This window comes from Schistocerca americana, chromosome X (genome assembly GCF_021461395.2).
Source record: "Schistocerca americana isolate TAMUIC-IGC-003095 chromosome X, iqSchAmer2.1, whole genome shotgun sequence".
NCBI lineage: Eukaryota > Metazoa > Arthropoda > Insecta > Orthoptera > Acrididae > Schistocerca > Schistocerca americana.
In genome coordinates this window covers 256,107,400-256,134,292 of record NC_060130.1, presented here as the reverse complement: position 1 = coordinate 256,134,292, position 26,893 = coordinate 256,107,400, and the positions used below count along the sequence as shown (strand labels likewise).

Genomic DNA, 26,893 nt, shown 5'->3' with positions numbered 1-26,893 from the left:
AATTGTGACTGAGTACTTAATTTTATATGATTTTATTATTGTAACTGTGCTTATCATTTAGCCATTAATGGAATGTATGGTCCGTCATAGTCTCTAGATGGCAGACTACAAAGTCTTACAGTAAATAAATACATACACAAAATAAAAAATACTTATCAAGTAGGCATGACAGCAGATATCAAAAGAATTCAGAGAAAAGCTACTAGGATTGTAAGAGATCAGCATAGCCCATGCCAAAGTGTAACAGGGGTGCTCAGAGATCCTGAAAAGGAATCCTTAGAAGAGAGGCAGCGTTGTTCTCATGTAGTCCTTTTAGATAAATTTAGAGAACTGGTATTTGAGGAAGATCGTGTGATAATTCTGCTTCAATCATTGTATATCTCACATACGGCCTGTGAGAATAAGATAATAGAGATTATGGTACATATGCAGAAAATGGTCAGTCATTTTTCCCTGACTGAATATGTGAATAAAGTAGGTCAGAAAATCACTAACATATTGGTACATATGTTCTTCTGCCACACTCTGTATGGAGGCTTATGAAATATATGTGTAGAGGTGGAGAGTGCAGACAGCTCCACACCTACTGTAGGAATTATACCCTGTTCAGACTCACATTTTGATGTACCCTTTGACATCATCAAGGAATTTTGGCAATTGCTGTCACATTTCATCTTTGTTTGGTATAATTTCATTGACTGCCTTTCCCATAATATTAGAATGGGCTTGTCCCTTTACAGTATTAATCACTTATTGCTGATACACTACTCTGCAAGTTCTCTGAGATTATATTCATTTTTTTACTGTGCATGTCTTTGCAGCTCTTTGTCTGTCTCTCACTCTCACTATCTCACTCTACTGCTTCTCCCCAATTCCAATCATTTCCTCCCAGCTTCCTCCCCCCCTTTCGCCCCTCACCCCCCTCAGCATTATATTTATCTTTTTCCTGACTTGTCACTGAAGTTTAAATTTAATTTGCTCACCTCTTTTTTATCATTCTTTTCTATTATTCATGTGTCAATGTAGTTCACACATTATTAATGCTGTAGATGGAAGAATAACGTAAATTTGTGGCTATGAATTGTATATGTATATGTAAACATAGAAAATAAGGATGTCATGATAAATTAGTGAGAGAGTATATTGATAAAACCATTAATTTGGCAGATTTATAATTCAGGTACTTGACAATTGCTGTAGGAGGGAAATAAGATATTGTTATACAAATGTGTGTCAAATTTGTGTGTGACAAGCATGGTCATGACATTTCAAAGTTCACTACAAATATTCTTTTAAGAGCATGATTTCATTAGGTTATAAATTTACATTTTCCTTTGATGTATTTGGATTCTGAAGTATCCTTTTGTCAATTTTTGTGTCTTCTTGTTTCAAATCCAGGGCTTCAACAAAGTGTGGAGGGAACAGAATGAAAAGTACTACTTAAAGTCACTGGATCACCAGGGTATAAATTTCAAGCAGAATGATCTGAAGGCCCTAAGGTCAAAAAGTCTTTTCAATGATATAGAAGTGATTTTTGATGAGGTAAGAACAGTTCCTTTTTTAATTATAATATTTAATGTTTTGTTATTAATTCTTATAAATGTTGTTCGTGTGGCTTGCAAAGAGTTTTCTGGAGTTTCCAACAGTTCTATGCACAGGGTGTATACGCTCCGGGACAACCAGGAAATCGGGGAAAAACCTGTGAATTTTTTCATCCTGGAGGAAACTGGGAGAAACATGAGAAATTTTTAGAATTCCGGGAACTTTTCGTTGTTTTAGTTTTGACTGGTAAGAACTGATACTCGAACAAAGAATTTTACTTTAGCCCGCCACTGCAATATAATGCTGCAGCAATAAAACATAAATGAGGAAAGAAAATAAAACCTAAGTTCCAAAGGAAATGCGACATTTGCAGCAACAAAATACAGTCCTCACATGATCGTCTGCCAAGAGCATAATGTGTCAAAGGCTTTAGGATGAAGACATCCAATACTTCATAACAACAAACTGCACAACAGATTCATTAGGTTTATTTGAGTAGTTGCCAGCGGGCTTATGCACATACGCAGTTGAGTCGCGTATGAGCAGTACCTTCTCCCGCTTCTGGTTACTTGAAGTGCTGCTGCTAGCTGTATCCAAGGTAACTAGACACGAGCTGTATCAGCAGTAGCAACAGTGAGCCGGATACTACCCAGAAACATTTTTCGTACGTGCCCAAGCTGCAGATTCTCACATGCGCAGAGCAGTAAGAGTTGTAGTGGGGTGAGGGCTAGTCTCCACGTGAACCGTGTTTGCATTTTGTGAATTTGCTGTTTCTTCTTGGTTTACAGCTCTCAAATGGATACAATACGGATTTCTGTGACCAGGAGCTATAAAGTGAATTAAAATACATTCACATAATTATGGAGGGCTAAAATATGGTATTAGTTTCAGTTTTCTGATTTTATTTTATTTCCAGGTTTTTTGGCAGTCTGTTACTAATTGCCTTGCAGAACACTGAAGTTATTTTTGTTGATTTGATAAAAAAGAATTGGCTTTACTTAATCTTTTCCACAGAGGCAGTCAATTTATTTGAAACACTATTGGCTAGTGTCAGATGTTTGTGGAATTTCAAGTGCACATTGTTATCCTTTTGGACATATAGCATTATGCCATAATAAGGAACTAAACTTGAGATAATACAGTACTGGTACTCCAAGAAAATTTTCGTCCCGAAAACCAAACTGAAAAGTTTAATATCAGCTTGGGGCCTATGCCTTTGTGAATCTGGACATACGAATGTGCTCTTTAAGTCGAATTATGAATTAAATTATGGTTTACAAAATTCCGATGCTCTTAGATTATCCTCTGATGTTCTGTTTCATTGATGACGTAATGTAAGGTCTCGTAATGCTATATACGTATGAACATACAGACTACCTATGTCATCGTAGCTGCGCAGGCACAGTAATGCTGCTTCCTGGTGCTTTCTGACAACTGCTGAAACGAATTTTAATAGGTCATGCGCAAATATTGCGATTGGTGGTTTGAAAAGCGTTGCTTTCGAAGTTCATTTAATTTTACACAATATGAGTTATGTTATGTGTATGAACGTGCTTTGAATTTCTTAAATCACAAAGCGTTTGATTCTCATTTAAAGCTTAACACTTTGAGGGCTAGCCACTTAGAAGAATTTTGTGTCCAGAAGACCAGACATTTACATCATTACTTAAAATTTACTAGCACATTTGTGTGATGTATCAACATGTAACACATGCAAAAAAGACAAATATTATATGAGAAAGTTTAGCTTTTCTTGTAGCTACATTATGTACATAAATTTATACCATTAACTTTTCCTATTTGTGTGTTCACGGTACTTAACAGTGATATTGCTATAGGGTGACTAAATCACGTGTTCTATGCTCTGAATCACTACGTTTACATGCAACGCATCTTCTAAAAGACAAAAACTGAATTTCGAAAACTGTTTTTCGCTATCGTGTACGTTAAGGTCTGGAACAGATTTGCTAGCCCAGTTAACTGCAGCACCTGGAAAACAGCAGATGTAGTTTATGATTCAATCAGCACAATCACTAGTTCTCTTAAATTAGACGAATTATAAACATCTTCAGTCTAATATTTCTGCTTATGCTTCACTGTACAAAAAGCCACTCCGTCAATATTAGCCGAATTTTTTTAAAAACAAGAATAAACCTGACAGCCCAAGCAAGTTTCAGTACCGGCTGCATTTATATGGGAGTGAAAATCGATTGCAGAATTTGAAAACTGGCAACCAGGAGTGGCTTTCCGGAATCGATTTTGAAGTGTTTACATGACCATCCAGAAGCGGCATTGGGATATCGGTTTACAAAATCCGGTTTTGTCTGCCCCTTATGAACACAATGAATATCTGCTAACATCGGCTGGTGAGATCATGTGACATGAGATATGATTGGATTACAAAAGTGCATTGCGATCTCGATTTCAATGTTTTGGAAACTAACGTTACGTTTGGTGAAATTCGATTGTATACATTTGTAATATGAAAATATGCAGTGTACGTATTGCTGCAAATCAAATATGTTTCGAAATAGCATTTTTTCTGGGGTTCGTTTCCTAAAGTGGCGGGAGGTTCTACACGAGTGTATAAAACCTTGACCATTCAAAGGATTAATAAGTTTGCTGATTCCAAGAGAAAGTATACTGCCACTTAACACAGAAAAAGTGTATTTTCACCTGGGAGAAAGTATATTTTTCAAACGGGAAATCCAAGAAAAATCCAGGAATTTTTTTTTTTTTTCCTTGTCCACGTATACACCCTGATGCAGTATCGAAGACAATCTGAAGACGGTTTATGACTGTGCAGTCATGTGACAATAAATAAATTCTGTAAGCCACAATTTACCATACATAGTAGATGATTAAGTGGCACCATTAACATGATTTTTAAAAATTCTGGGTGAGTCACAAACTGTGGAAAGGATAACAACTACTACTGTACTTACCATGTAGTTGAGGCAGTAAGCAGCAAACAGATACATAAGAAAGATTGAACTTGTAATTAATATTTCTGGACAATGTCCTACATCAGAGCTAACAACAACAACAACAACAACAACAGCAACCCCCCTCCCCCTCCCCCACACACACACCTTTTCATTGTTTCTTTCAATAGATGTGGATAACAACTCCTAACTGCCTATTTTATCTCCACCATATAAAACAGTATAAATTGTGGAATTGGTAACACATCAAGTAATCCTTTTTTTTTTTAAATTGCAAAATTTGTTGTGTCCTCTGAAATAAAGCACAAACAATTACCAGTTCATAAAACCTGTTTTTCCTTCAACCACAAGCAAGTTTAGGCAGCTGTGCACACCTTCTGATGCCTAAATTTACATCTCGTAGTATATAAAATTAGCATTGTGACATCTGAAAATGTACTGTATCAAAAATACATATTTGCATTTAGCACCACTTTTAATGTGCATTTTCAACTTCTCGTGGCGTAATGAGTAGTCCATTAAATTTCAGGCATGCAGCGCTGCAAATAAAATTTCCTCCACTGGTATTTCGGCCACATATCGTCCGGCCATGGCTAGATGATACACGGCTGAAATATCAGTGGATGAAATTTTATTTGCACAGCTGCATGCTAGAAATTTAATGGACCACATTTAATGATTAAGAGTAAATTAAACAAAATAATCATAAAATATTATATTAGTCGTAAAAGCTTTTCTTGCAGATTGCTGCAACATGTCATACATTGCTAATGACAAGTATTATCTAAATGAAGCTCTGGCCTCAATAAAGAAGTAGTTTGTGAGATACTGTCTATTGGCATTTTACTTCACAAGTTATTTAGTGCTAATGTTTTATGTGTGTGAATTTAAGCCTTTTACCTTGTGTTAAAAATTTGAAGTATCCTAAAACTGAGGAAGATTTGCTTTGCTTTAGTCAAAGGAACGAAGAAACTATAAAAAAATCAATTTTTAATTTGTACCTGGTGGTTATAATTATACTGATGGTGTTCCCAGTGCTGCAATGTGGGTTGTATACATGGCAGGACACTGAAACATCATAGGTAGGTTCATTAATTGGTGCTCTGGCAGAGAATGCTGAATAAGATAATATTTCCACTTTCTGCCGCCAGGTGAAAATAAGGTATTAAAAGCACTCATAATGTGAAATGTTTTCCTGTTTTGATATTAGTATGCTGTTTGTCACTTGGCAACGCATGTTTATTTCTTTTGTGAAGTGACTGTTATTGTAAACGGTTAAGAGGGATGAGTGTTTTCTGTAAGAAACCCAGTGACTCTTGAGAAAAAAAGACTTTGCACTACAGATAAAGTTGTTCTATCAGAATGGCAGCAATAGCGGTGCTGCATTGTGGGAATATTGCCAACAGAAACAGCTGTGGAGAGGCTCCATGTTGATATATGAGCTAAAGAATATGACCAAGAAATTTGAAGAAACAGGTGAATTAGGTGGTGAAGCAGGGGGAGAGAAGCAGCCCATTCCCATGGCAGTTGAAGAAGTTGCTGGTGATATAGCATGCAGCACATGCCTCAAATTTTGCAACCAATGCTTGAGTTGTGTCATAGGAATTCTCTCTCCCATGGTCAACAGTTAAAAAGATTTTGTGGCACATTTGATGCTGGTGTCCCTACAAGATTCAGAATGTGCACTAAATGACACCCCAAGATAGGCTTCAATGCCATGACCTTACCCCTCACTTTTTGACACACATGGATGTGGATGACATGTGCCTGGGGAATATCCTTTGGATGGATGAGGCACATTTTAATCTGCATGGTGCCGTGAACTGAGCATATGGGCATGTATGTAACATGTTGTGCAGGAATAACCACTGCACCCAGCTAATGTGACTGTGCAATGTGGTTTCACAAGTTTCATCATTTTTGGTCTGTTTTTCTTTGCGGAGATGACTCCTCCTGGGTCTGTTAGGTGGACAGTGGCATGTACACGTTATAAGGACCTCCTTATGCAGCACGTGATTCCAGCTTTCCAAGAATGCGACTGTGACCACACCACTATATTCATGCAAGGTGAGGTGACACCACATGTCGCTTGCGAGGTGAAAGATTTACTTCGAGAAACCTTCGGTGATTATTGCATCATTTGTAAGCAATTTCAAGATGTGACTTCTGGTTGTGAGGATATCTGAAAGATTGTGTCTGACCTGAAGGATTGCATACGATGACTTATCACTGATTACATTGGATATGCTGTGGGCAAACGTCGGCCATGCCGCATTATGGTTCCAGCATGTTGCTGAGTAAGAAAACCGTACTGAACACTTGTTGTAACTTGTGACCGTATCCTAATAAATGTGCCAGAACCACCATTATCATGCGTTTGATCGTTCCTCTCATTTTCCTGCATCCACACCACATTCTGACTGCTTACAGTGCTATATTTTCACCTGGTGACAGAAAGTGGAACTTTTTTTTTTTTAGCGTACTCCACAAGTACTCTGATCAATGAACATACCTGAAGTGTTTGAGCATCCTGCAATGTATATAGCTCAGACTGCAGCACTCAGAACAACACTATCAGTTTAATTATAACCACCCAGTATGTATAAATTTTAAATTCATAGTCTAAAATGGTCACAATACCTCATACAATTTGTGTTTAAAAATAACAACACAAGAATAATGACTTGCAGAGTTAAATTTGTCAGTCAAATGCAGTCATAAATCACACTTGTATACTGAACTGAAATTAGTGATTTCAAGCAGAGAATGGCCACAAGCATCCCAGGATATACTACTGCAGAGTTCGGAAGGAGGAGATAGGACAGAGGGGGTGGAAACTGTTTGAGGAGGGTGTGGGGACAGTAGGTTACTGTAGTTTGCGGATGGGATACTTTTGGGAGTGGAGAATGTGTTGTAAGGATTACACCCATCTGCACAGTTCAGAAAACTGCTGGTGGAGGGGAGAATCCAGATGGCCTGGGTTGTGAAGCAATCATTGAAATCAAGCATATTATGTTCAGCTGCATGTTGTGCCCCATGATAATCTACGTTGCTCTTGGCCATAGTTTGGTGGTGGCAGTTTATCCTGATGGAAAGCTGGTTGGTCATGATACCAATATAAAAAGCTGTACAGTGGTTGCTGCAGAGTTGGTATACAACATGGCTGCTTTCATGGGTAACCTGGCCTTTGATGCGATAAGATAAGTATGTGACAGGACTGGAATAGGAAGTGATGGGTGGCTGGATTGGGCAGGTATTGCTCCTGGGTCTTCCACAGGGATATGATCCCTATGGCGAGGGGTTAGGATTCGGAATGGTATAGGGATGGACAAGGATGTTTTTGAGGCTGGGTCGGCAATGGAACACCACTTTAGGAGGTGTGGGAAGAATCTTGGGTAGGATGTCTCTCATTTCAGGGCTTGATGATATATAATCAAAGCTTGATGAAGGATTATCAGTCAGGTGATCTTGATTCACATTACTATCATTTTCAGTTTCATTTAATAGTTTATATGTGTTACGCTTTGGTCTTGTCAGCTTCAAATTTCTTACATTACCATCTTAGTCAAAGTGTTCAACATTTGGTGCAAGTGAATGTACATCATAAACTTGCCCAGGCTTTATTTTTGTGTCCTGTAATCTAATCTGCTGTGGTACTGGCTGAAAATTCAGTGTGAAAACAAAAGTTTTCTACATGCACAGGGCATAGTGCATTTTTCTGATTGTATGTTTGATTGTAGATGTGTCAGAGCACTACATATTTAGGCTAACATAACAATGATCTATGGATTACTGGGTGTCAGACTGTAATGCTCAACTTCAAAGGATTGACTCCCTGCCAGTCATAGAATTTTGCTGCTTTTACCTGGGATATTTATTTGCTTACATGAAAAAATGTGAAGTCGCACTGTGGTTTGGTATCCACTTTAAGCTGTAGGTCAACCTATAACAGCTTGGACAGGTCAGTTATGAGTGGGATGAAGGCATACTACCTTCAATAGGATTGTGCCTATGAAAGCACAGTAGTGTTGAAATCAGTGCTCAGATTGGTAGCAGTTTACCTTTTACACTGTTCTGAAAGAGCATTAAAACCAATCCTCTTTTGAACATTTTAACATTCATGGCTAATTAGCCCTACACATTAACAAGAATAGTTAACCTACTGTATTTTAGTGGTAGGCTTCTTTAGGGTGAATTATTATGGGTAGAGAGCTTGTTCTCGCACTCGCATGCCTTCAGTGTGCTGAGACACATGGTATTGCCTTATAAGGAAACAGCATATTTCCTTGTTTTGCATTCTTTCCATTGAATGTTTTCAAAACTGGAGGTTGTTAAATACAATCAAACACTTGGAAAAATGATTAGAGACTCAATACCTGACAAGCAATTATTTATGTATCTCATTCAGCTGTTACTAGATATTACTGTTTAGAATGTTGAGAAAAATCTTAAATATGTTTTTAATCCTTTCAGACCTGATTTGGCAGAAGAAAAATTTTTATTTATGCTCTGATGCTCTTAGGTGAATTTTAATTGATTTTAGATTCAAGATTGATACAAATATATGTACCCATTTTCAATATGAACTTTCTACACTTGGCTTCATTTTATGGACCAAAATAATTAGTTTCGAAATATTCACTGTAGTGATTAATACACTGATAATTCAATAACTACCATACATAATAATAATAATAATAATCAAAAATCTACTCCCCAAGCAGCGGCAGAACACACACATAAAAGACAGTTGTAATTGGCAAGCTTTTGGAGCCAGTGGCTCCTTCTTCAGCAGGAGGATTGAAGGGGAAGGAAGAGGGGTGAAGGAAAAGGTCTAGAGAGGTCTAGGAAAAGGGGGTAGATTTCGGCAAAGTCACCCAGAACCCTTCAACCCTTCTGCCTGAAGAAGGATTCAGTGGCTTCGAAAGCTTGCCAATTACAACTGTCTTTTATGAGTGTATTCTGCCACCACTTGGTGAGTGGATTTTTTTATCTATCCTGTTAAATAATTTTGCCAATAATTGATTATTTTCATTGTTAAATAATAATATTCAGTTATACAATGGAGTATAACTAACCAACAACCTCTATGGATTCTGGCAGTCACAACCTACTGATAATGCTGCTGCTGCACTGCTACATTCACTTGTTGATCGTTTTAGAGTGGTGCCAAACATGTGGGAGCTCTTGTCAATGATGTAAAGATTGAACATTCACAGATGTGCACATGAAGTTTCCACGGAGGAAAAATATTTCTGTTGCAGCTGATAGTCTCTAAAAATTAAGGTACACAATTGTAGCCAGAGGGTCTGAAAGGGTTAACTTGAATCATTTGAAAATTTAATTACCTGCGACATGGCTTGGTTTGCAGAAATTATAAATCACCCATCTCTAAATTCCACCATAATTAGTAAGATCAGAAGTAGTTAAAAAAAAAAAAAAAAAAAGACATGAACTGATTCAGTCCCTTAGCTTAACAAAAAAGGAAATATCTAATACTATGACAATCCACACTAACACTACACTAGTTTCTCATCACCATCCTTAAAATAAAAAAGAAATGATCTAGACATTTCAAGACTCAGTTGCAGCACAATGCCATTTTTTGAAATGAACTTTCTATTGAGAAAAAAATGCAGTACTATTGATTTGGTGACAGGAGGGGTGATGTGTCCAGACAGTAATAACTTTGTCAAATAGGTGGCATTTGTTATATACATTGTGTTTACTGCAGTCTGGATTTCTGTGTTTGGTTCTGTACTGTTTAACCATGTTTCCATCTTCAACTCGAGTCACGTATTTTGGTGATATGACTAGCTTGAAACAAAACAAAATTTTTACTCTCATATGATCATTGCTCTTAGTTAAAGTCTCCCTATTTTTGTTAGTCCAAAAACATTCATTGTTGTTAAAAGTCTAGGTTATGGTAAGTTTGTCATAAATCTAGCACAACCTGTTCCAAGTTTGCCCTATGGGGCACAGGTGCCTGAGAGAACCCATAGGCAGGCAGTAGTAGAGGTGACCTGCCAGGTAGTTCTGTTGCACTGTGTACACATCTTGTTCTGCACCTGGGCAAAACGTATGGCTACCTGTGTTTATGGGCAATCAGCCTGGACAGTAAAGTTGTGTAGGCTATGGACCGGCTGTCTCACTGCCTGTCCACCTCTGTTAGCAAGCACTCAGCTGCATATAGATGGGTATGAGAGCTGGAACAACCTGATCAGGTAATCTTTTTCATTTTCCTTCATGAAGTGCTGTGCACCTTGTTGGTCAGTCTGTCAGGTAGGTAACTTGGAGGAGTTGTGCACACCACAGGATGCTCTGCCAGCCTTCCTTTATTTAAGCAAGCTGTATTGTAGCATGCTGTGACATTGATTGTCATGCTCATTGCCACAAGCATATATTAATGTTATCAGTATAAATATATTACTCAATTAGTTACATAAATCTGGGGTGTCATCGTACTCTGTACAAAGGGTCAATATTTAACCATCTTCTGAATGTAGACACTGTTTGTAGCACCTGAAAGGAGTTCAGTGCATGAGACTACATAAACTTTTCTGACATATTAAGTAATAATACTATTGTAAGATCTGCACTATTGCACTGTTTGTCATAATAATAAATTGTGCTATCTAATCTTTCCATGAAAACAGTTGAGAATTACATCATTTATTTATGAATAACCTTTTGCTCCTCATCATCAACTAGTCTGCCTTTACATTACATAAATAATGTCCCTTTTAAATATCACTTTCGTACTTTTCCTCTGTAACAACAAATAAAGCATAAACTGTTTTTCTTTGATATTATTTAACCAAGAAATGGTTTCTCTGTGTATCCACAAAGTTAAATTCCTTTCTTTTATTCAGTCAGCATATGCCTATGATCTGATAGGATTAATCTTTCCAAACACCTTAGTGGTACAGACATGTGATCATTTCACGATCTACCTTATCTGAACATTTAGAGTGTTTTCCGGATGGGATGTTTCTAAGCCGTGATGAATTTTTCTGTTGGCATTATTATTGAATCATCCTTGATCCTTGTCATGATATTCCTTGCTCGTACATCTGTTTCATCGACCTCTCTGTCGTATTGGTAGACTGCAATAGTAAATACACAGTTTGCTGGTGGTATTCCATCAGCAATACAAATCGCTGTAGTGACATGTCATTTCATCTTAATGTATCCCAATTGACGTGTCTTTCTCCTTTCATCCTCTTCCCTCACCAAACTTCAAGATCTTTCCAGGGTCATCACAGCTCTGTTGTGAATGTGTGTGCTGTGAACGTGGGGCCCTGAACGATTCCATTACTTCTTCTTTTCCTGTGCTGCTATCTTATTCTCTGACTATATCTTTTCACAGACATGGAATCTCAACCAGATTTCCTGTTGATAACATAACTTGTTTGTAGGACATTGATTATGGCTTTTCCTTCTTGTTTGTTTATTATGCACCACTTATTTCAGCTAACTCGTGTTTGGTTCCCTCGTCCTTATTTGACCTCACTTTTTATAAAATTAGTGCAGGCCATGCAGCATACAATATTCAGCGACCGATGTGGTAGCCAGTCCGTCCGGGGGTTGTCAAATACTTGTACAATTGTAGGCCCTTGACAATGCAGGGAATGCGCTATTGACACCAGAGACAAGACAGGTGGCCATTGCTCTGGTTGGATAGCACCCTTGGGGAGAGCCTCATTCAGAGAAAGTGGCATCACGCTGGATATCATACACAGTGAAAAGAGTAAAGGTGTCATCTGATGGCTATGAGGCTCCAGCAGTCTCTTCATGCAGACCTGAATGCTTCAGTACAGAGTTCTTTCTATCCACTAAGCCTATGTTCTTTGTAGATAATATTTAAATGTGTATTTCGAGCACTCTGTTCCCTCAGCAAATTATGAAGTGGTTCCATCTTAATTAATGTAGTGAATCCTATCCCTGTGCATTACTCTTTTACAAAAAACTTAGATATGTACTTTTCACCATAACTCGCCCTAAGAGCCTCAACAGGGTACAAGGTTTCATATTTCAGTGAGACTCAGTGCTGAAGACAGATAGGGAATGTCATGAAAACTGCTAGAAGTGAGGAATCCCCTTTATATATCTTGTACATTCAGACCCACCAGACTATATAAAGCTGACACCATAACATTGATCTTTGTTTTTACGGGTGGTTTACTTCCTGAGGAAGATAAAATCGTGGTCTACTATTGTGACGTAAAGCTGTACTTCCCATCACCAATGCGGTGTCTTCCTATTGCAAAACCAGACATATTTGTGAAGACTCTAGTGAGCTGCTTCATGAACACTCACCATGTGAGCAATTGAGCAAGCACCATTCTGTGGCTGTTGTAGAGACGATCATTTTTCCCAGTCCCCAAAGTGTGATACCTTAATTAAGAAATATAAAATCCAATTGCCTCTCATATTTTGAAGGCTGGAAAAATTATGATTGCTTACATCTCATCCCAGTAGTATCAAATTTTGCCACTACTATCATCAAGACATTGGCAGTGCCTTGAATACTTACTCTCTCCATGCCTCCATTCCTTTGATATCAGCCTCAGATAGTAACGCAAAGGCCCATGGGGGAGATAGGCCTCAACTCCCCACACCCAGTTGAGGAGCAGCAGCCTCCTGTGGTGTCCGTCAGTGACAGGACTCCCTTTAGAGAACTCTCTCCCTAGAAATTTACAGACCAGTGGCCTGATGCCAGCCATTGGCTGAAGGAACCACAGACTGCAGGTCCCAGGGCTGCCCACCCCTCTTCAGTTCCTACTCCCACAGAAGATGAACCATCTCAAGAGTCCTAATCCTCCAAAGTAGTTTACGAGAAAAAGAAGAAATCTTTGGAGAAGACTACTCTGGTAACTGTGGAGGAGGCAGATCCACCCACACTATCAGACTTGGAGCCTATGTTTGTCAGTGGTGTTCTACTCCACCGGTGACAGACAGTGATCTCTCGGCCCCTTGTGCTTAACCAGAACTCCCATTATGAAATAATTTAATGGAACTGCAGTGGATATTACTGTCACCTACCAGAACCACAGCAACTAATGTCCTCCTGTACTGCAATTTGTGTTGCTCTCCGAGATAGTACTATAATTCATTCCTGTCTACAATTGTACATATGACTACAATAGCTCCTTAGTTTAACTGAACATATTAAGCATTTATTATTACAAAAAGAGGAATATATCAAATGCGGTAAAAAAATTACTTATCTACTGAAATATGATCATTGTATAGTGTATTATTTTGTTTTTCCCCTTGCGAGGTCCAGATTCAGAGTCATATCCACATCAGGCAATATATATTTTTTTGTTTCAACATGAGTAATCATCTGCACATTTGCTCAGCAACACCATGACAAACATTCTAATCACTTTATGTAAATAGTGACAACAACTGCCATAACTGTGTCCGGCTTGCTGGGACTTGCAATGGTGCTTGCATAAAAAACATAATAATACAGTATATTAAATGCATTATTAGAATTCATACTTTTTCAAAATTATAATTTGAAGTTATATGTCCACAAAAACTTGAATGTGTCAGTAAGTTTAACAATAAAGAAGTAAATGTTTGACATTGTTTCCTTATCCAATTCTTTGAAAATTATGTAAATTTCCATTAAATACCATAATTATTTTGAGTACTAAAATTTGTTAATGTTTTTGGTACAACTAGTCACTTTATTATTTACTATTTCAATAATAATCAGTCCTGATTTTCCATACTGTCTTTCTTGAACAATCTATACAATAACTTCGTACAAAAACTGTGCTACATCACTGAATCACTATTCTCTTGAAACTTATAGTTTTTTTAAGTGCCTGGGGATGCATAAATATTTAAATTTATCCAGCAATGTAGTTTTGTTGATGAAATAGTCTGTTCCACTTTGATACTCAACATTCAGTCACTCCAAATAATATTAAATAATGAATAATAAATGTAGGAAGAATAAATACAATCATAGTTATATGATAACATAATACTCTATGTACATCTACATCTATATGACCACTTTGCATTACAGGACCGATGACCATCGCAGTCTGGTCGCTTCAGTCTCACAAACCAACCAACCAACCAACCAACCAACTTTGCATTACGCACTTAAGTACCAGGCAGAAACTTCATTGAACCACTTTCACACTATTTCTCTACCGTTCCACTCTCTAACAGTGTGTAGTGAAAATGAACACTTAAATTATTTGAATGCATTGTGTCTGTTCCTCCAAAAAAACAGACACTGCGCAGATCCCACAACTGTGAAACACTATACGTGCACTTTCTGTGCAAGCTCTGATATCTCTTATTTTATTACAGTGGTCATTTCTCCCTATGTAGGTGGATGTCAACAAACATTTTTGCATTCGGAGGAGAGTGTTGGAGACTGAAATTTCATGAAAAGATCTCACCACAGCGAAAAATTTGCGCTGGATTACCCCAAAGCAAGAAAACTATAAACGATTCACTGGAGTCGTCATCGATGCAGCCAAAAGGAATATACCACGCGGAGTTAGACGACAGTATATTCCTTGCTGGGACAATAATATTAACAAACTTTATGATAAATACCAAGAAACAGGAAACCCTGAAATCGGTGGACAAATATTAGAGGGACTAAACAAACACAGAAAACACAAGTGGCAGGAAGTCACGTCCCAGCTGAATTTTACACATTCCAGCAGAAAAGCCTGGTCATTATTGAGGAAAGTTGGTAACTCCACTTCAGCACGCCACCAGGAACCTAAAATAAAACCGTCAGAGATGGCATTGTACATAAAGGTGTGCGCTGAGAAAACCCCTCGTGATCCAAGAACTGAAGCAGAAACTAGAGAAGAACTACAAGAACTTGATAAAACTGTGAATGGCGATACATTGCTTTCGTCACCATTTAGCGAAGAGGAAATCAAGGGTGCGATAAAGACCTTAAAAATACGCAAAGTGGCAGGATTGGACGGTATATTCCCAGAATTTATAAAATACCTCAGACCTAATGGAAAAGCGTGGCTAAGAAACTTTTACACCAACATTTTAAACACTGGAATAGCCCCACCACAATTTAAAATAGCTCACACACTAGCAATCCTTAAACCTGGAAAGCTACCAGAAGATCCAACTAGCTACCGCCCCATCGCCCACTTGAGTGTATGCTTTAAGTTGTTGGAACGCCTAATACTTAATAGAATTCAGGATATTGTGGATGGAATAACCCCTCCATATCAGGCAGGTTTCAGAAACAAGCGCAGCTGTTGCGAACAAGTTTTAGCCCTAACATCATATATAGAAAGCGGATTCCAGAACAGCATGAAGTCAAGTGTAACTTTTGTTGATCTGTTGTCAGCATACGACACTGTGTGGCTCCAGGGTCTTATGCTTAAGTTTAAGAGACACATACCTAGTTTAAAACTGGCAACCTTAATGAACAACAAGCTGACGAACAGGTCTTTCAAAGTGAGCATAGGCCACAACACCAGCAGATCGTATAAAATAAAAAATGGCCTTCCTCAAGGATCTGTGTTGGCCCCCAACCCTTTTTAATTTGTATATTAGTGACTTGCCAAATACAGTCAGCAGGAAATTTTGCTACGCCGATGATTTGGCACTAGTCGTACAAACTAAAACATTTGCGAAAGGAGCGAACGTACTCACAGAAGATCTGGAGTCCTTGAATTCCTATTATAAAAAATGGCGACTCTGCCCTGATCCAACCAAAACTGAGGTGTGTGCTTTCCAGTTGAACAATAAAATGGCCCACCAGCAACTGAATGTGAACTTCTGTGAAAAAAGAGTCAAACACGTCAACCCCAAATACCTTGGCATAACACTAGATCGCTCCCTGACTTACAAAAACATTTAGAAAATGTAAGCTAAAAGCTAAAGAGTCGCAACAACATCCTGAGAAAATTGGCTGGCTCGACTTGGGGAGCTCAAGCATCCACCTTATGTACTGCCCCAATAGCCCTGGTATACCCTGTTGCCGAATATTGCTCTGCTGTCTGACATTCGAGCACTCATACTATGAAAATCAACGTCCAGTTGAACGAGTGTATGAGGATAATAACGGGTACTATTAAATCCACCCCAGTCCCTTGGCTGCATACTCTAAGCAATATCCCACCTCCACAATTGAGAAGGCAAGAAGCAACAGCAAGAGAGTGGTCGAAAATTCATGACTCAGATTACCCACAGAATCTACCAAACCATGATGTTTTGAACGAAATACCATCGACCCGCTTGAAGTCACGGAAGCCTATATGGGTTAATACACAAGAACATCAACCTGACATCAAGGAGCAATGGCGGCACTTTTGGAATGATTCTGGAATTAATAAACAAGGTATCCAAGATCCTACTCTGGAATTACCGGGCTTTGACCTGAAGAGATGTACCTGGACTAAATTAAACCGTATCAGAATGGGCTATGCAAGATGCAATGCATATAAGTACAAGTGGGGTCTATGTGACTCACCAGCCTGTGACTGTGGAGCACCAGAACAGAACGTCCGCCATATTATTGAGGAAAGCCCCTTAAGAAGATACGCCGGACCTGTGTCTGAGGTTATATATGTGAAACCCTCTGCTTTAGATTGGCTGTGCAATCTAGATATTGAGCTTTAAATATATGAGTGAGTTTCTAGTCAGGCTTGCCAAGCTTTCAACGAGGGAAATAGGACTGGACTGTAGAACATTTTCAGAAGAGAGGGTGAAATATTGATGTGTGTCCTAAGGTGTGTTTGATATAACAGATTATAGCTCCTAATAGTTGCATGTGTTATACGTAACACGATTGTGTGTGAAGTGCAAACAAATCGTTTAAAATTGGTTTCTTTTTCTCACTAATTCATACATTCATCTCTTTGAAATTGTTGGTGAATCATATATACTATGTAATGATCTTTTTCAGGAGACATATTTTAATTTTCATGTGTCATGTCATTACTAAGCAGTTGGGCACACAGTACTTCCAAAAATATTTTCAAGCTTTTATAGATGACAATATTTTAAACCTAGATTATGTAAGTTATTGATGATAATAATTTGTTCTTCTAGCGGCATGAACAAGCAGAAGAGACAACAGTAGATGTTTCGACAGGACCTCATTTGATTCTGCCCTATAAAAACAAATGTATATTGGATGACACTGCAAATTTGCTCATCCATCATGTGAAGAGACAAACAGGTATTCACAAAGAAGAGAAACATCAGATCAAATTACTTCTCAGACAGCTGGTACCTGACATGTTCTTCCACCCACGCCAAGAGCTGAGTGAGGATGAGAGAGAAGAAGGTATGCATGATATTATCTTTTTTGATCTGACAACTTTTAAATATTTCTGTTGTATTAACTTTTATGCTTGTAGCAATTTTGGTATTTAAGTATCATTATTAATAGGTGCCTGTGGTAGAATTCATAATTGTCATTTGATTACTTCATGAGTTCTTTCGTGCTTTGAGATAAAACTATCAAAAATTGTGTGCATTCAAGGGAAAACCTTTCTAAGCAGTTCTGTACTTTCATATATCTTTCCAACTGTCCCCAACTAATATTTCCGAAAGGTAGGGTAGTTTTTTGTGCTCTTTTACTTCTTTTGAACCACTGTGTCCCCTTGCAATTTTGTAGTTTTTTCTGGTGAATTTCTCGTAATACACAAAAATGAATAAGTTGTTTAACTTGATAATTGACAGTTGTGTTATAAGGATATACACAATACATGATTTTGGTGCTGAAGACATGAGATTTGTGCTCTTACTGGTGAACCAAGAAGATGTATTTGCCTGTTTTTGGATTAAATTAGGGTGAATTTGAGAACTAAACACCACTTTAGACAATATATCCTGCTCTGATAATGATACTACTTGGTTAGGAAATATCCATGACAGATGGTAGCAGAGGTCTTAAATGTGTAGGACACACTCTGATCTCAGTGTAATATTTTTGGCTGGAGGTATGTTTATGTACACTTATTACTGACAAAAAATTACATATTTTTGTCATCTGCACACTCTTTATTGTAGTTCAGCTATGTGTTATATTTCAGCGAGAAGCTTGAAGAATAACATCGTTCAGAGCAACGTTAACAGTCTTGGACTGATGTCCTTTCTAAATAGATCTTATCTGGGTCAATGAAAGTAAAAGAAGAAAGAATACTGAGCTTCATACATACTGTTTTCCCATGTGTCATGAATTAAAACTACTAAAATAACAGAAAGAGGAGCCTGTTGTTGATGATATCAGACCCGTCACCAGGAAAATGTAGTTATTCTGAATGATACACTGTTCCTAGATGAGGTGTAGTTCCAACTTTGAGGCATTGTTAATAATGAGTAATTGTACATTTGGGCAAATGAAAGTCCTAAGATGTTTGGTGAAGAATAACTTTATTCCAAGAAAATTTGTGTGCAATTTTCTGGTGAAACTTAACAATTTCCAAATTGTCTTGGACCTCCACTGGTGTCCCCGGAGGGTGGGGCAGGGGGAGGGGGGGGGGGGGCTGAGACCGCCCTGCAGGAAGAGGTGATGGCACCTGTAGTGGCAGCTGTTTCAGGCAGGCTCTGGTGAATAACTGTGTCAGTGAAAAAAAAAAAAAAAAAAAAAAAAGGATGCCTGCAACCACATTCAGTGCTGGGTCCACTGCTGTGTCACACTCATCACACAGCGAAAAGTGAAAGGAAAGTCTTCTAACACATGCTTATCCTGCGAATCAATACGAAGCAAGAGTCCTCTGATGAATCAAACCGTGCAACTGATCCTACTGGAAATTGTGGTAGTAGGTAAGCATTGGAATGCGTAGTGGAGGATGTATACATCCTTTTGTACTGGTAATTGGACAACACTAAGGCCCACTGACGTAGCTTCTGTGGTGTTTGGCTGGGACAGGCTGAGAGGAACCAGACAGGGCCGTCAGTGGCATGTGGTCCGTAACTGGTAAAAGCGGCATCCATACAAATAGTGGTGGAAGTGAGTAACACCATAAATGATTGCGAGAGCCTCTTTCTTGAATTGGCTGTAATTATGTTAAGCCTTGTTAAAGGTCTTTGATGCAAATGCAATTGGTGTGTCAGTGGAGCCCATACAGTGTGACAACACAACACCAATATCATAAGAGGAGGCATCCACTGCAAGCATGACAGGCTTTTGGCAGCTGAAGTGTAGAAGACACTCATTTCTTCAGTAACAATTTTCTTGCTGTTGCCAGTCAGTCCTCTCTCCCTTTGGCCATCATCAGTTTCTCTTTTTTTTCTGTCCAAATAGCAAAACTCATCAAATACTTTTAGTGTCTCATTTCCGGATCTAATTCCCTGAAAACTTCCTGATTTAACTTGGCAACATTACATTATATGTGTTTTCCTTTTGTTGATATTTACCTTATAATCTCGTCAAGACTGGATCCCTTCATTCAACTGATATTTCAGGCCCTTTACTGCCTCTTACAGAATTGCAATGTCATCAGAAAACCTCTTTTCTCAAGACCTGTGAACAGTATTTGCCTACACTAGACATCTTACAGCAGCTGACAGATGTGGCCTGAATACTGCTTCATTGCTCTTAGAACTTAAAGAGATGTTATTATTCATTTCAGATTTTGGTTTGGCAATATCATCTGCATAGTTCAAAACTCTTTCCTCTCATTTCAATCATTTGTCCTTGCTCATGTTACACATAAAATCACATTTCTTTTCTCTGCCATAATATGTAGTCTAGTCTGACACTTCTGTTAAATTTTCACCCCCTTTATGTATGTTATGGGTTTTAGTTTCCAGACAAATGTTCTCTATTCACACTACCTGCCACTTCCTGTCCAATATTGATTCTTGATACATGACCAGATGTCTTCCCCCTTTTCCAGTTTTACTTTCCGAATCTCTGCCATGTTTAACTTTATCTTTTTCACTCCCTTCTTCTAATTTTTTTGTTTCCCCCATCTCATATTGAATCTTCTAACATTTCATGTCTGAATTTGACAGAGCTCAGTTTCTCTTCTGGTAACTTTTATATACCGCATTTATGCACGAAGGTAAACACAGAGAAAAGTCAATTTAGTAACATCAACAGTCAAATAACAAACCACTTTATTTACAATGGTAGAAGGAAAAGGATCGATTGCCAATCACAGTAAAGAAGACACGCTGAGTTGCACAATGAAAAGACTGATACACATTTTGCTTTTGGCCAAAGCCTTCTTCAGAAAAGGGAACACACACACACACACACACACACACACACACACACACACACACACACACACACAAAGTATGCTATGACTGCCCTGTCCATCAGCTCATACCGGGCACTTTATTTAGAAGAAAATGAAACTTATCTTTATCACTCTCCACTTCTGTGACTGGAGTAGGCACACATGGAAAAGTATATACAAATATAATCCCTGATAGACAAGAAACAGCCATAGCCACAGAGCTGCCAAAAAATGACCTGTCCAAATCTTGAATGCTGAACATCTGAATACAATTACAACACCACTTGTCCATGGGACAGAAGTTAACATTTGCTCTAAAGACAAGTCTGTGAATAGCTTGACAGACTGAAAACATTGACTCCGTGTTCTGGAGACAGAAGTATAACACTCACTAGAGATGTAGCCCAAGTCAGAGCTCACACAGAACTGTGTCTCGTGGCCTTGTGGCTGTATTTCATAACTGGTGCTCTGTGGAGGCACCTGAAACTCTGGGAGGAATGTCTCTCACCTTGTCCCGATTGGCACCACCAGTGATGCTGCTTGGACATGCAACATATGTCCAAGCAGCATCATTGGTGGTCTACCTTTGTGCGATATTATTGACTATCAATGACACAGCAACCCCCCTCCCCAAGACATCCTCGCCTGTGTCGGGTAAGATTGCGAAGCACGATGAAGAGGAGGAGAATGGGACACCGATGCAGATGCAGGGACGGGTGTCGAGACTACAGTTGGTGTTGAGCATTGACCCACATCCCTGCATTTGCCCTGAGCAGGGCTGCAGTCGAAGACTGGGAAACCAACCCCAGGGGGCACACCTCTGTTCTGGGCACAAAAACTGTTAAACTTACGTGGATGCTGATGGGGTGACGAAAAAGAGCATGGGATCCTCAGGAGCAAGTGGTCGGGTGACCAGACACGACTTCTCCTCAGGCCGTGACGTGGATGGCATGCATGACTACGATGCTGCAGGCAGCTCCCGGCCGATTTCCATTGCCATTCCCCATGGGGGGACAACCACCCCACAGCAGGAGGTGGTGGCACCTGCACTGGTGGCTGCTGCAGGCCCTGGTGACAAACTGGGTCTGCAAACAAAAAGGGGGTGGCAACATGATGAGAAACAACAGGCCAAAGATAGTTTTGGTGCTGCCAGTGCAGCCCTGTCAGACTCGGAATGATGTAGATGGCTCTTGACGACATTTCAGACACTACCCTGCATTTCCATTGGCGACCTTTTCGGAAGACTCTGCACAACACTAATTGCTGGGGTTGAAACTTGAACATTGTCGGTGGAACGTAGATTCCCCAAGGTGGAAACACAGGGTGGAGCAGTGTCCGATGACGATGACATCAATAGTTCCATTGGCAACTTGCCATCCCAGGGGCACGGAGCGATACAATGACAAAAGCACTTAGAGAGCCTGGTCCAAGGAGTGGGTGGCCCGTAACTTGTTTATCTGTACATTGAAGGATCAGAGAAACCTGTTCGGTCTCTCCATTGCACTTGGTATTAAAAGGCACTGTGAGGACATGATCGATACCCTTGTCACTGCAGAATTGTTCAAACTCGTGTGAAGTGAACTGAGGCTTGTTATCTATCACTATAGGTAGTCCTTAAATACACACACACTCTCTCTCTCTCTCTCTCTCTCTCTCTCTCTCTCTCTCTCTCTCTCTCTCTCTCTCTCTCTCTACTGGCCATTAAAATTGCTACACCACGAGGATGATGTGCTACAGGCGCGAAATTTAACCGACAGGAAGAAGATGCTGTGATATGCAAATGATTAGCTTTTCAGAGCATTCACACAAGGTTGGCTCCGGTGGCGACACCTACAACGTGCTGACATGAGGAAAACTATTGTTTGGTTTGGCAACAATTATGAACTACCAAATTGTCTGTGTGCACAGGCGTGGCAGCACATTGTTTGTATGTGGCCTTCCTTGGCGCAGGCGAAACATTTTGTCTGCTGGCACAGACCCAGTACCCTGTCCTGTACATTGAAACGACAGAGGCAAGACTTTCTGGTTGGTGCGGGCTGTGCTTTGCGCTGACGGCAGGACTTATAAGCACAGAATTGAGATCTCGGGCTACATTCTTATCGTTTGTGGTTTGGGGGGGAGGGGGCTGACCCCATAAGTTTCTCACTTTTCAATTCAGAAATGGCCGAACTATGCATGTCAACTTCTGAAATGTCTACTATGCCTTGAAACGCGATGATCAATAACACAGTTTTCAAAGCTGCTGTGACAGCAGGACTTATGAATGTAGAACTTAGACCTTAGGCTACGTTCTGTTTGTGCAGGGAGAGGGGAGGGGTTGACTCCAGAAATTTGTCACTTTTTCACCCACCACAGAAATGCCTGTACATACTTTACATATCAACTTCTGTAATGTCTGCTGTGTCATGAAACTCAGTGATAGATAACACAGTTTTCGAGTCTTTGTTCAGCAGTTTTAGAATAGAGGCTCTAATGAGAGTGTTAGAAACATTTTAAGTTATAGCATCGCAAAGCATCACAGCACTGTGACTTAAGTCATTGGAACATTTGACTTGACACTATCGTGTGAGTCCTCTGAGCACTGTTACCCACAGTTTATAAGGTTGCTTAGGCTGCTGTTTCAGCCAAAAGAATTTGTACCTAGCAGCAGCAATATGCACTTTTGATTCAAAGTGACTGGACGGTTTGGAAACTACCTCATCTTCAGGCACTTCATCAGGATGAACCTATGGGATTAAGTTGACAGAAAGACAATACACTTTCATGCCTACCATGTACAAAAAATGAAAAATGCATTGGTTACCTGTTATGTTCTAGACTGGAAATGCCCTCTAAGCTGGGACACACATTACACCAAGTCTTCATTTTGCCCCACTAATTCTCTGTCACATATTGTTCCATACATGGAACAGTATATAAAAATACAACTCTTGATATACAAGAAACAGCTGTAGGTATAGAGCTGTGTAAAATGACCAGTCTAAATCTTGAAGTCTGAATACAGTTACAACACCACTGTCTGCAGAATGTAAGTTAACACACTTTCCGAACTCAAGTCTGTCAGTAGCTCGGCAGAGCAATGAATTGTAGACTCTGTATGCTGGAGATGGTAATAGAGCACTCACTGGAGATTTGGCCCAAGTCAGAACTCACACAAACTTTCTCTCCTAGCCTATTTCATAACAGTTGCACTGTGGTGACATCTGGCAGCTCCAGGAGGTGTGGTTCACGCCTCATCTGGATTGGCACTGCTGGTGATGCAGCTCGGACATGTGGCTTCTTTGCTGTGGTTGAGCTCGGTGAAACATTATCGACTACCGATAAAACAAAGTAACAACAACTTTGAAAAGCAGTTTGGATGCCTTACAAAGGATGTTGAGCAGTGTTCACTGTGAAGTTGTGGTCATTGGACAGACTTCACTCTGATCTGATTCTTGTGTTATTTGTAAATTTGAATGTTCAGACAAGAGTAGAATTTGTGTTCTGTAAGTCACCGTCCTCTCTGTGTCATGGAAGAGGATTTCTGGCTTTAGTGTAGTTGTGATCTTCACTTGCGTGACCTAACAGCAGTTATTAGTGAGGGCTTGAGGGTGCTTGTTAAACTTGCTGCTATAAAGCCTGAAAACTTTTAGACTTCATTATTAACTGCAGTAGTCTAGTTGTAAGTCATCTGTTACTTCTTCTTTTAGGTTAAATGTTGAAATGTCTATTTATTGAAATAGATGATTTTATCTGCCAACTTACCAATTATCAACAACAGTTCAGACCATTCTCAACAGGACTATTTTGTGCAAATAAGGCAGGAAAGAAAACACGTGAATGAACCTGGATCAGTGGCATCAGGTTTGAGTAAATGCTCATGCTGATTCAACAAGCCGAGCCGAAGGTAAAGTGCTTCGACAGCATGATGTTGAGAGACTTTTTCATGATTTTGAAGAGAAGTTCTTCAGTACTGACAGGGAAATGTTGTTTTGTAAACTACGCAAAGTAAAAGCTAGTGCATAAAACTAATTTAACATGCAACATCACTGTAATACCACCAAATATGCCAGCTGTGTGTAGAGAAGTGCTAAAAGTGAAAATAGGCAAACACTGTTATTTGAGCAGACAGGTCCAACTTCAACCATGCAATCATTTTTCAAGGACTTGTGTGAGATGATGGTATACCATTGGAGAAGCTGAAGAATAAACACTTTAGACAGTTCTTGGAGTACACAACACATGCAGTTTCAGATGATTCTACATTGAAAAAGAACTATTTATCTGTGTGCTATGAGCAGATGTTCAACAAAGTACAGTTTAATATTGCTGACCAAATGTTCTGGGTGTCCATAGATGAAACCAGTGCTGTGGGTGGGAGTTTTGTAGCAACTGTTGTTGGTGTTCTAAAAGTTGATGGGCCTGTAGAAATATTCCTCCTAACATGTGGAGCTCTCAAGAGAAAAAGGAACTCAACAATTGCCATTTTGTTTGACAACTCTGTGGAGCTGCTGTGGCCAGATGGTGTGAACAGACAGAACATTTTGCTGCTAGTAACAAATGTTGCTTCCATACACAGCTGCAGCAGCCAAGGGGCTTCAAATTCTCTACCTTTGTATGATGTACATCACTGGCCTTGCACATGCATTACACAGAGTTGCAGAAGAGGTGTGATCAAATTACCCTGATGTGGACAAATTGATTTCCTGTGGCAAGCAAATCTGTGTGAAAGCTCTGTTACAGGTGCAGAAATTCAAGGAACAAGCACGTTCACTAGGCCTCCACCCTCAGCTTGTTCTTACACAATGGGCTTCTTGGCTTAATACTGCTGAGAATTACTGCACCAAATACACCAAAATAAAGACAGTCTTTTGTGACCTTGAATCAAGTGCTACCAAAACTGTGAAAGAGGTCTTTACAAATACCTCATCTGGAAACTTGGCATACATCAACATCAAGTTTTCCATGGTATCAAAAGCCATCACATCACTGGAAGCTGCTGGTACTCAACTGTGTGACATCCTGGGTATTGTGCAACATATGAAAAGTTGCTGGGTCAGGCTTATGGTCATATGACAGACAAAGTGAACAGTAAACTGCAGTGTGTTCTCCAGCAGAATTCTGGATGTTCTAGTGTGCAAAATTAATGACAGTCATTTTGGTAATGTAGCAACATTTCAAGACAATGAACTGACACCGGCATGCAATGACTTTGTCACATTCAGATGTGTACTTTTCCAAGTACAAAACTATCCTCAGTGAGTACTGTATCTATGACATAAACCTGGAAATGCACGTGAACCTGTGCCACTTTGCAGAAACTGAAGATTGACAGGACGTGTTAACTAATTTGAAATGCTGTGAACAAGTGATGTGCAGTAGTAAAAGCCTGGTTTTATTTTTTGGATAATTGTTGTTGTTGTTTTCACTGTACTTAATGTTTTTTCAGACGCGTGCAGACATTTCAAAAATAAGTGGTAGTAGTTTCAAACCCTGCAAAAGTAAGTACTATACTCACAATTTCTTCAGAAGTTAATCTTGTATTACATGGTGTATAAAAAAATCAACAAGAACTTACATAAAGTTATGCTTTATTTTTACAGTCATAAATACTTGCATATTTTGTTGTTTTTTAGGTCATTTACATCTGGGCCTTAATGACATGTGCATGATCAAAGCAAAAGTTATTGAGGCCTTTTTTGTAGGCGACTGGCACTCTCTGTTCCCACTACTCTGCAGTTGTAAGTGCCATACAAAAAGCTCTCTGCTCCTGGCAACAGGATGGTCTGCAACTGCATCCACTTTTACCCTCTTCAGCCTCCCCTCTCTTGCCCACGCATTGCTGTAGTGGATGAATCTGACTCATTGGAAAGTAAAACTTGCCATATTCGTACCACTCCTCTTCATTAACCTGAGCTATGAGCAGAGTGCTTTGGCCAACAATACTGAAAGGCATCTCTCAACCTTACAGAAGAAGCAGAGTTCGCATATACATGAATGAGATGAAAAAGAAAAGTTTATTGTTAATTTTACTACTGTGATAGTAATGAAAGGAATTCGTAATTAATGTTCCGGCAACATGTTACAACAGTGACAGAGTTGATTATTCAGTTTCTCCCAGCGTATTTCTTGCTGGAACAGTCCACGGGTGTACTGCCGGTCCATGGTGTCCAACGGGCTCAATATTTTCGCGATCAGACATGTCACCAT

At 39.3% G+C, this 26,893-nt stretch overlaps 1 protein-coding gene across 1 annotated transcript in view; it reads left to right on the top strand.

The window, feature by feature from the left end:
• LOC124556790 (paired amphipathic helix protein Sin3b-like) overlaps window positions 1–26,893 on the top strand; it is a 289,392-nt gene that overhangs the window by 193,244 nt on the left and 69,255 nt on the right. The window contains exons 15-16 of the mRNA XM_047130801.1: window positions 1,399–1,542; window positions 17,559–17,796. Coding sequence (XP_046986757.1) covers window positions 1,399–1,542; window positions 17,559–17,796 — 382 coding nt within the window. The remainder of the gene's footprint in view (window positions 1–1,398; window positions 1,543–17,558; window positions 17,797–26,893) is intronic.